The sequence below is a fragment of the Camelina sativa genome, chromosome 9 (genome assembly GCF_030686135.1).
Source record: "Camelina sativa cultivar CO46 ecotype springtype chromosome 9, ASM3068613v1".
NCBI classification, from domain to species: domain Eukaryota; kingdom Viridiplantae; phylum Streptophyta; class Magnoliopsida; order Brassicales; family Brassicaceae; genus Camelina; species Camelina sativa.
The window spans coordinates 29427867-29438657 of record NC_141888.1 but is presented as its reverse complement, the minus strand read 5'-3'; the positions used below and the strand labels follow the sequence as shown (position 1 = coordinate 29438657).

At 39.0% G+C, this 10791-nt stretch overlaps 2 protein-coding genes, 1 long non-coding RNA gene and 1 other non-coding gene across 5 annotated transcripts; 2 read left to right on the top strand and 2 right to left on the bottom strand.

The window, feature by feature from the left end:
- Positions 1-232: 232 nt before the first annotated feature.
- TRNAD-GUC (transfer RNA aspartic acid (anticodon GUC)) lies at positions 233-304 on the bottom strand. The gene has a single exon. It is a non-coding gene; the product is annotated as a tRNA-Asp (tRNA).
- A 199-nt stretch (positions 305-503) lies between these two features.
- Positions 504-1209, top strand: LOC104711827 (uncharacterized). Its single transcript, XM_010428596.3, has one exon. The coding sequence runs from the start codon at positions 559-561 to the stop codon at positions 1051-1053; it is 495 nt and encodes a 164-aa protein (XP_010426898.2). The 5' UTR covers positions 504-558; the 3' UTR covers positions 1054-1209.
- A 669-nt stretch (positions 1210-1878) lies between these two features.
- On the top strand, positions 1879-5218 carry LOC104711826 (cell division protein FtsZ homolog 2-2, chloroplastic). 2 transcript variants are annotated; one of them, XM_010428595.2, is made up of 8 exons: positions 1879-2218; positions 2667-3371; positions 3485-3784; positions 3864-3954; positions 4324-4448; positions 4550-4642; positions 4716-4781; positions 4891-5218. In XM_010428595.2, the coding sequence occupies exons 2-8, from the start codon at positions 2742-2744 to the stop codon at positions 5008-5010; spliced, it is 1425 nt and encodes a 474-aa protein (XP_010426897.2). In that variant the 5' UTR covers positions 1879-2218; positions 2667-2741; the 3' UTR covers positions 5011-5218. The 2 variants fall into 2 exon arrangements, with proteins under 2 accessions (XP_010426897.2, XP_010426896.2); XM_010428594.2 differs by having other exon boundaries at positions 4888-5218.
- A 123-nt stretch (positions 5219-5341) lies between these two features.
- Positions 5342-6218, bottom strand: LOC104711825 (uncharacterized). The gene is made up of 2 exons (XR_755393.2): positions 5943-6218; positions 5342-5806 (listed from the first exon to the last, which is right to left on the bottom strand). It is a non-coding gene; the product is annotated as an uncharacterized LOC104711825 (long non-coding RNA).
- Positions 6219-10791: the final 4573 nt, after the last annotated feature.

The window sequence follows — 10791 nt, the reverse complement described above, 5'->3', positions numbered from 1 at the left end:
ACTCTGAAGACAACACAAATAAAAACAAAAAACAGAACAAAACTACACAATACTTTAAAGATTAGAGAATAAATTATTACTACTTTGATTTCTTTTGTTGTTGGCAAGTGGCAACTTTGAATACATTTATACGCTAAAATGGCAACTTTGAATACATGTATATGAGCATTGATTATACAAACTCTCTAAAATGACTCAAAACTAAAATGGTGTTTGAAAATAAAAAAAAAATCGCCGTTGCCGGGGATCGAACCCGGGTCACCCGCGTGACAGGCGGGAATACTTACCACTATACTACAACGACCTTGTTGCTAGCATAATCAGATAATTAATTAAATCGTAATCTTAATTAATCAGTAGTTATAGCAATATACATGGGTTATTCACTTATTGTGACAAGCCATTAGTTAATGGGCTATAACAAAGCCTTTAAGGCCCAAATTACTAGTAACTTGGATAGTTTCGTCGGATCCGATTAATTTCAATTTCTCCGACCGATTCGATTGAGAAAAAACAGTTAACATTCGAATTCGAGATCTGAAATTTTGGGAAAGGACGATGACAAAGGAGTTCGCAATTCCACCGGTTGATTTCTCCGGCGGATCTACGGCCGGAGCTAATAAGACTGTTCATAAAGATTCAGATCTCTCTGGTCCGATCTTCTTGTACCTTGCGCTTTGCCTATTTCAATTGCTAGCTGGGAAGATTCAGTTTGGTGTTATACTTGGTTGGGTTGTTGTTTCTTCTATCTTCTTGTACATTGTCTTCAATATGCTTGCTGGTAGAAATGGGAATCTTAATCTTCATACTTGTACGAGCTTAGTTGGTTACTCTCTGCTTCCCGTTGTGATGTTGTCTGCGGTGTCGTTGTTCGTGCCACAAGGTGCAGGTCCGGTTAGGTTTGTGATCGCTGCGGCGTTTGTGTTGTGGGCTACTAGGGCTTGCTCTAATCTGGTGGTTTCTCTTGCTGATGGAGGAGAAGAGCACCGTGGTTTGATTTCTTACGCCTGTTTCTTGATCTATACTTTGTTTTCGCTTCTTGTTATCTTTTGATTCGTTGTTTTCGGAATATTGATAGATTTGTTCATCTTTCCGGTGCCATTACGGAGTAGCTTATTAATGTTGAAATCTTATAAGTGTTTGTGGTGAAATAGCTTGAGACATTGTAAAGGTTTTTTTTTATAACTATAGAGGAAGTTAATGTTGAAATCTCGGATCTGTTCATCCTTTTGTGGTTCTCTTTGACAGCTTCTTGCCATGAATGAATTGTTCTTTTGAATTGGATATGGTGATGCTAAGAATGAGCATACATGTGTTAAACTAATGTAGTTTTAGTGTAGATCTTCCGAAGAGTGTATAAAGCTTCTGGTTTGATAAAGGCCATTTGGGTTTAGAGAAGAAAGTCAGATTGTCTTTCATTATACATTTAGCACTTACGTTGCTTCAACTACGGTGATATAACACAAGTGAAAGGGAAGTGTGAGTAGTTTGGTTTGACATAGTTCTATAGGTGAGAGAAACTATTAGAGATCAACTTTTCATCATCAGCGCAATTTCTAGAGCAATTGGAGAAAGATAAGTGTTGGCTCGAATGTTAAGGTTTCAGGGTGTGAAGTATGGAGGTGAAATTTGGCATGCTACAGGAAAAGGATGTAATTAGAGAGCTTTGGCTGAACTCCTTAGATTGTTTCAACATAAATTTTAAAGTTGTTGAGAACACAACAGTAATGAGTTCTGATTTGACTCGAATCGAACTTAATTACGGTAAACATAAAGAAATATGCAGAGGTTTAACAACAATCGAATGTGTCTGTCAACATTACTTTTATTTAGTCATGCAAAAATCTTTATTAAGGCCGGAAAGATAAAATGGGCTTTAAGAGAGAATTCTAGGTCCATATCTCTTAAACCTTGCTTTTTAACATTTGTCTTCATCCTCACGGTCACGGGGGTCGGCCAACGTTTTCCTCACTTGCCAACTGAACCAGATGGAATTTGTGGATTACTGAAACAGATTAGGAGCAAAATCAATTGACGTAAAAAACTAAAACAAAAAATCAAAATTCGTAATCCCATTTATGTGATTGAGAAAGAAGATTCCAAGCCAAGAAAACACCAAAAACCCTCCCATTGTAGTTTCCAACTTTTTCTTCTTTGTAAGCTCTCCAAATTCAGATTTTGAAAGTTCTTATGCTGCTGCTGCTACTACTACTCGAAGGTTCCCTTTCTCTCTTTTACATTGTTACATGTGCATTTTTTTTTTAATTTTTCCCTGGTGGATTTGGTGTTGCCAAATCACCGAAATGTCTTAGCCTTTTTGTATTCGTGTACTGTCTTACAATTTTCTGGAATTCTCCCATCTTCAATTTCGTGATTTTGTGATACCACTACGCGAAAATTGTTATCTTTCTGATTCAAAATGGATGCTTTTAAAAATTGAAGCGTTGATGCTACTGATTTCACTTTTGAACTCGATGAAAAGGTTGTGAATGACCGAATCGTTTCATTGATCTTTGTAATCGCTTACTCTCTAATTGTTCATTGATAAGTATCTTAGCCTCCATAAACGTGATCCAGATGCAACTGGGTTCCGATTACAGTAGTGTAGGATGCGAATACCACTTAACTTTAATGACTTAAATGTTGACTTTTTGTCTCTTGAACAGGTCTGTGTTTAGCATAAACCGGCCGTTCTATTGGAGTTTTAGACAAAAAAGATTGGTTGGTTCTGTGGTCTCAACATGGCAGCTTATGTTTCTCCCTGCTTGACTCCTCCGAATTCTCGGGTTCTCACTGTTCTTAGAAAAAGTGTATTACCGGATACTCATCTAGGCACCAGGGGAGCTGGTTGCTTAAGAATGACTGAAGGTAAGAGAAACCGTGTTGTTGTTGCTGCTGCTGCTCATAAATCAGAGTCTTTTTCAATCAGGAACTCTTTGAATTCTCATAGTCCTAGCCATTTCCAAAGCCAAGACTCTTTCTTGAACCTCCACCCTGAGATATCAATGCTCAATCCAAGAAAAGAAGCTACTACCAGTGGACCCATTACTGAGGATTCTGATGAGTTATCTCCTCCAAACACTTACAATGAGGCACGGATTAAAGTTATAGGCGTTGGAGGTGGTGGTTCAAACGCTGTGAATCGTATGATTGAGAGTGAGATGGTTGGCGTTGAGTTTTGGATTGTGAATACTGATATTCAAGCGATGAGAATGTCTCCTGTTTTCCCAGACAATAGGTTACAGATTGGGAAAGAGTTGACTAGGGGTTTAGGTGCTGGTGGGAATCCAGAGATTGGAATGAATGCTGCCACTGAAAGCAAAACAGCTATTGAAGAAGCTCTTTATGGTTCGGATATGGTTTTTGTCACTGTATGTCTATCACTTTTACTTTTTTTTCTTAGTTATAGTAGAACTGTAAGATCAGATCTTTAAGTTCACTGCTTGAGGTTTAGCTAGCTAATTTTTTTTTGTTATTTTGATAGGCTGGAATGGGTGGTGGAACTGGCACGGGCGGGGCTCCTATAATTGCAGGGGTTGCAAAAGCTATGGGTATCTTGACGGTTGGTATTGTGACTACGCCTTTCTCTTTTGAGGGACGGAGAAGAGCAGTCCAGGCTCAGGAAGGGATTGCAGCTCTCAGAGAGAATGTTGACACTCTCATTGTTATTCCAAACGACAAGTTACTCGCAGCAGTTTCTCAGTCTACTCCAGTTACAGAAGCATTTAATCTGGCAGATGATATACTTCGTCAAGGAGTCCGTGGAATATCGGATATCATTACGGTATGGCTTTTTTAAAGTATCTGTTCCCTTTGGCATCCTTGTTTGTATAAAATGTCTAACAGCTGACATTGCATTGCAGATTCCTGGATTGGTCAATGTGGATTTTGCTGATGTGAGGGCTATAATGGCAAATGCAGGTTCTTCATTGATGGGAATAGGAACTGCAACTGGTAAGAGTAGAGTGGTCTTTAGAATTGAAGCTCTATTTGCTGCAGCCTGCAGGGTTACTTAGTAACAAAGGGCAATTTTGGTTAGAAGGCAGGTTAAAGAACCTCATGACTAGTATAGGTGACGCTATATCCATATGTACTATAAATGTAGCTGAGTAGATTAATTGGACTACAGATTTGGTATGCTTTTACCGTGACAAAGGAACCAGTCTAATAATGTTTGGTATACTGAAAATTACCTAATGACAGTCCACACCGTATGTGCATTGTGATATATTCAGGGAAATCCTAAAACTTGAACTATTTCGGTGCAATGTTTTGGTTGCATCATCATGTTCACTCTTTCATGCTAAACTGTTATTCGAGCAGGAAAGACACGAGCAAGAGATGCTGCATTAAACGCGATACAATCACCTTTGTTAGATATTGGCATTGAAAGAGCCACTGGAATTGTTTGGAACATAACCGGTGGAAGTGACTTAACACTGTTTGAGGTTCTTTCTCCCTCTCTACGTTTTTAGTCTATTTCTTGTCCTAGACTGGTTATTTATAATACTGTGATGATTATTTTGAATCTTGGGGAAACGATTTGCAGGTAAATGCTGCTGCAGAAGTGATTTACGACCTCGTTGATCCAACAGCCAACCTTATATTTGGTGCCGTGGTCGATCCATCCTATAGTGGTCAAGTAAGTATTCTTTTTTCTTGGATTTTGATCTAACTTATAACCTTTGAGATACCAAACTTTTTCTTGATGTCAGATAAGTATTACTCTAATAGCAACCGGCTTCAAACGCCAAGAAGAAGGGGAAGGGAGGCCACTTCAGGTATTCACTTGTCTTCCTCTTGACACACAAGTCACAACGTACTTGATTCTTACATCAAAATCTTACAAGAATTCGATGGTGATGTTTCTTAACTCTGAAATTACAGAAGACACAAGCGGATGCATCAATGGGAGTAACAAGACGTCCTTCATCTTTCGCTGAAGGTAGTTCCATAGAGATCCCAGAGTTCTTGAAAAAGAAAGGTCGCTCTCGCTATCCTCGCCTCTAGACCCACTTTTGATCACTTTATACGAATGTGGGTTAGTAAGTTGCCTGTCTGGTGATTCTTTAATAGGTGTTAGAAATGTTTTTATTGTTGATTATATAAAAATAACAATAATGTGTACTATATCTCAGTCTCTGTCACACTTGTTTCAAGAGTTTAACCTTGTAGTATATTTGCAATTGGATAAATGGATAAAAGTTTCAAATGTCTACTTTGCTTTGTACATAATCCATCATATTTCATGACCCCTTTGATGTGTTTTTTCTTTCTTTTCCTCATTTTGATCTTCCATGTGTATGTATTTATGAATGTTTGATTCACATAAACAGAGAAATTAAAGAGAAAACCATATTATATCAAACAAGAATACTCGTGCAAAAGTCAAATATGATAATCCAAGCAAATACAGATTTATAGTGGTAGAGGATGGTGAGAACAAACACCCATTTTACATGGAGCACTTTAAGTAATAGAGTAGAGTAGAGGAGAGGAGTAAGGTAAAAACGGTGTAAAAAAAAAAGAAAACAAAGAAAAAGAAGAAGGTAAAAATGGAGCTAGAATTGCTGAATCTTAGCAAACCATAGTGAAAGGTAAGTGTCTTGCGAGTGGAAGGCTGGTGTCGATGAGGGGGTTGAACGTGACTATGATATTTCATATTAATCGCGAACCTACACGAGAGGAGGTCTTCTTGGAACTCTTTTACAAGCCCATTTATATATCCCTGTAAGCGCAGCATGACGCCTTGCCAGAGGAGCAGCTCCACATGGTATGGAGGGCTTTGCGCCCATTCGTTCCTCACCTTTTAACACACATATATAAGACAACAAGTTATAATTTAAATAGATATTTTCTTTCAATTAGTAGTAATTAGTAGATAGATTACTCAAAATTTTAATGGGACAAGAGAAATTATCGAGAAACGAGAAGAGACTGACCTAGGTGACGGAATCGAGCCTCTGTGACAGAAACCTGAAAAGATAGACATAGAAATATATGAAGTAGAGTTAGAAGAAGAAAAGCTAGTGTTATTTTCTTCATTGTCATTTGTATTCCTCACTCACTTGTCGACTTACACATGTATATATAGAGAGAGTTTAGGAAGCAAACAAAATCAAACGTATGGTGGATATTTAAGTCTTTGAAGTGTCAAACTACGTCAACTTGTTATCTTCTATAGGAAACGACGCGGTTTTGTAGAAAAAAAAGAGAGTAGGTTATAAACACTTTACTAAAGTTCCATTTTATGAACCTTGCTGTGTAATTTCGGATCGATGCAAAGACTTTTGGAGGTTCCAGTCTTCCAGATATTTTGTAGGTTATAAACTTTATACTATACATGTGACTACTCAATACTAACTTCATGAACCTTTAAGGGGACAAGGCCAAAAGGAGCTTGCAAGTTGCAAGGATGTATTTGTGTTTTTTTTTTCCTTAGCGCTATGTTTTTTACTTTTATTTTAAAACCTTTGCCCTTATTTGTTGTGTTACCTTTGTAAATAATTATTTTTGTTGACTAATAAATTTAAAATTTCAACTAAAAGTCTACCATATGTTTTTGTACAGACATACTCCAGTGTCTCAGTCTGTGTCACACTTGTAATAACTGCAATTGGATAAAATGGATATTAAGTTCTTGTACATACTCTGTATATTTCATGAGCCCTTTGAATGTCGTTTTAGTTGCTCTCCAAGTATATGTTAATTCACTTCTGGGAATGTATGTAATTATTATGTATGAATTGAACTAGATTCCAGGTTTGAGTACTAAACCCACAGTGCAAGAGCATGTGGTATTTAGTATTCTAGTTTCAGGTTGGTTGTACTTGTTGCAGCTACAACAACACGGTTGGGTACATCAGCTATGTAATATCTTCTGAATTAAATAAAAAAAGACTTCACTAAAAATTCCAATATTATGAACCTATCTGAAAAATTACGGATGCAAGACTTTTGGCGAGAGGTTCGCATATATTGTAGGTAAAAAGTCTTTAAAAGCATACTCGTTTTGACACACAACATACTCGTTTCTTACAGCAAATGTTACAAGTACTATTTGATCTTTCATATATCTAAACTCTATATGAAATTACGTCCTTTTTGAAGTCCTTGCTAAGCAGGAAACAAGACGTCCTTCTTCATCTTTCCCTAAAGGCAGTTGAATAAAGATCCCACAGTTCTTGAAGAAGAAAGGCCGCTCTCGCTATCCTCGCCTCTAGAATTGATAACCTCCTTTTAGATTGGTGTGGGTAAGTAAATTGCCTTGGTGGTTATTTAATAGACTAATAGGTGTTACGAATAGTTCTATAATTAATAATAAGATATCAGTCTCTGTTACATTTGTTTCAAGAGTTTGCCTTCTAGTGATTCCAATTGGATAAATATATAGATAGAAAGGTTACAAACCCTTTGATTTTCATTTTGGTTACATATTGTCTTTATTTTTATTTTTTTTGAATTTAATGTTAAATTATATTCAAAAGAAAATAAACTTGTTTACATAGTTAAATGCAAAACTGTTTTGACTGAAAAACAAAAATATCTCATCTTGAAAGTAATCTGGCTGCAAACCAAACTTGAATTCGACAGTCATCCCCCTCCCTCATGGTGCTCATGCGATTTTGGACATTCTTGTCGACATACTTGACCAGCTTTTCCATAGTTGACAGCGGTTCTCCATGACGCATGTTGTTGCGTTCTTGCCAGAGTGAGTGTACGGTGTTTTGAAAGGCGTATCCCAAGAGAAACCTGCGCGTTGCGTCTAGTGCATCCCCCGAGAGTAGAGCCAGAACATCTCGCCAGTTTTCCGTATAGTTGTTGTGCAACAGCCCTTTCACCAGCTGCTCCCACACCTGCTGTGAGAAGGGACATTGAAAAAATAAATGCTCACGAGTCTCCATGGAATGGTTACAGAAGATACAGCTTGGATCAGCATTTGTGTTCCATAGGATCATCCTGTCCCCTGTTGCCAATTTGTTTTTTGTCAACAGCCATGTAATAAAAGCGTACTTAGGGGTGGCATTGGCGAACCAGATAGCTTTGTGGCCCATCATTGCTGGACGTGCTATACGAATGTTTGACCAGGTCTGCTTTGTGCTGAAATCTTTTAGATAGTTATCGTTCCTCCCCTTCCATAAAGCCACATCGTCCTCTCGTGAGCGAGTGGAGACAAGTTTCGTAATCTCCTCTTCAATGGATATGAAGAGAGGATGTCGATGTCGTCTCCTTCTTGTCTTGTTCATGACGTCCGCTAGAGTGCTTGACTCCGGTATACCAAGAGCTATAGGTCCTCTTTCACCGATTAAGTCCAACAAACAGCCCAAAGGAGACCAATTATCGAACCAAAAAGATGTTGATTCACCATTTTTAACAACAATCCGATGGAATGGTTTTGCTATCTCCCGATATTTCAAGATCTTCCTCCAAATCCATGATCCCTTGTTGGTGTTGTCTTTCTCTGCCCATATAGTGCCATTACGGAAAAGATATCTCTTCACCCAATCCACCCAAAGAGAACCTTTAGCAGATAGAAGTCTCCAGATTAGTTTCAAAACACTCACTTTATTAGCTTCCTCAAGCGATCGTAAGCCTAAGCCCCCTTCACTCGTCGGTAAGCAGACTTCTGTCCAGGCGACCTTTGTTTTCTTTGCGTTTAAAGATGGCCCTAACCACAAAAACGCAGAGCAGAGCTTATCTATCTCACGGATACAAGTTTTCGGAAGCCTAAAGGCGGCTATCCAAAAGTTGGTGATGCTGAAAATTACTGAGCAAAGGAGTTGCAGTCTGCCAGCAAAGGAGAGCATCCTTGCTGTCCACGAGCAAATTTTCAGTTGAATCTTCTCCAGTAGAGGTGAGTAATCCGCAGAGGACATTCGCTTTGGAAGTAGAGGCAAACCGAGATATCTCACCGGTAAAGTACCAGTTGCAAAAGGGAATTGTTGAAGAATAGCCTGTCGTTGATCTACTGGTATCCCTGCCATGAATATAGTTGATTTTTCGAGACTGATATGGAGGCCTGAGTGCACAGCGAAGTCATCAAAAACTCCCAAAGCACCTGTGATTGATGTCTTGTCTCCCTCTACAAAGACCATCAAATCGTCTGCAAAGCATAAATGAGTGAGCTTTAGTTGGTGACATCTTGGGTGAAAACCAAATTCTCTGTTTCGAGCCGCCATGTCGAGTTTTCTTGAAAGGACATTCATATAAATAACGAAGAGGTATGGACTGAGGGAGCAGCCTTGCCGGAGGCCACGTAAGCTTCCAAAGTAACCCGCCAGTTCACCATTCACTTGTACAGAAAATGATGCAGTCGTAATACAAGTTTGAATCCATTGCACGTATTGTTCAAGAAAACCAAGTGCTCTCAAAGTAGTGAGAAGAAAACTCCATTGAACTGAGTTGAAAGCTTTTGAGATGTCAATCTACATTGCACACCGAGGAGTAACGGTTTCCTTGTGGTAGTCTTTAACTAGTTCTGTGGCGAGAAGAACATTTTCCATTAGCAATCTGTCTTTGACAAAGGCTGATTGATTGGGGGAGATGAGCTTTGGAAGAACAATCTTGAGCCGGTTAGCTAGTATCTTCGAGATCACCTTATACAAAACATTGCAGCAGGAAATTGGGCGGTAGTCTTTCATCACCCTAACCTTCTTCTTCTTAGGGATCAGGGCTAAGATGGTTGAATTTACTCATTTCGGCAGAAAGCCGGTTCTGAAAAACGATTGTACGGCCACCAGAAAATCATTACCCACAATAGACCATGATTTCTTGTAGAATTCAGTGTTGTAACCATCCGGACCCGGAGACTTATTGTTTGGCATCGCAAAAAGAACACGACGAACCTCCTCCTTCGTAACCTCATGGATAAGCAAGTTTTTATCGCTGTCAGTACACTTGTGCTCTAAAATGTTTTCCAGCTCCTCACGTGACCAGCAAACATAGTCCGCAGGGATTTGTGTGAGGAAATCGTTGAAATATCTCTCTGCCTTGCTTTTGATTTGGTCTTGAGTAGAGACAATGGTCCCATCATCACACTGTATTTCCTTGATATTGTTTTGGAACTCCCTCATGGTAGCTGAAGCATGAAAAACTCTATTGTTTTGGTCACCAACCTTAAGCCAATGAAGTTTTGCCTTCTGCTTCAAATAGCTTTCCTCAATATCAGAAAGTCTTTTCCATTTTTCATATGCCTCTGCCTCTCGAGAGACTGCAATCGATGAGGGGTTAGCCATTGTCTGCATCTGAAAGTCACAAAGACGCTTATAAGCCTCCTTAGTGCGAAGAGAGATACTACCAATGGTTTGCTTTCCCAAGAGGCGCAGATGGGGTTTCAGAGCCTTTAACTTCTTTGAAAAACGATGCATGGCGGAAGTAGAGTGGAAAAGAGGAGGAGAGGCACTCCATCGCTGTGCAATCTCTGTTTGGTAATTCGGATGAGTAGTAATTGCATTAACAAATTTAAAAGGTCTTTTAACCCTTTTGGCTTCCCCAGCAATATAAAATCTGCAACGCATATGATCCGAACAACCTCCAGGCTCAAACACGGAATAGGACTGATGATATTGTTGTATCCACTGCTTACTGACTAAGATCCTATCCAGTTTCTTACAGATAACCCCGTCTTGTCGTTTGTTGCACCATGTATACCGATGTCCTTGGTAACTCATATCCGATAGCTCACAATGTCGAACCAACTCCTGAAAATCTCGCATACCAGGGGAAACAGAGGGATGAGTGCCATACAGAGAGTGGTCATCTCCCTCAAGAATATCATTGAATTCACCACAA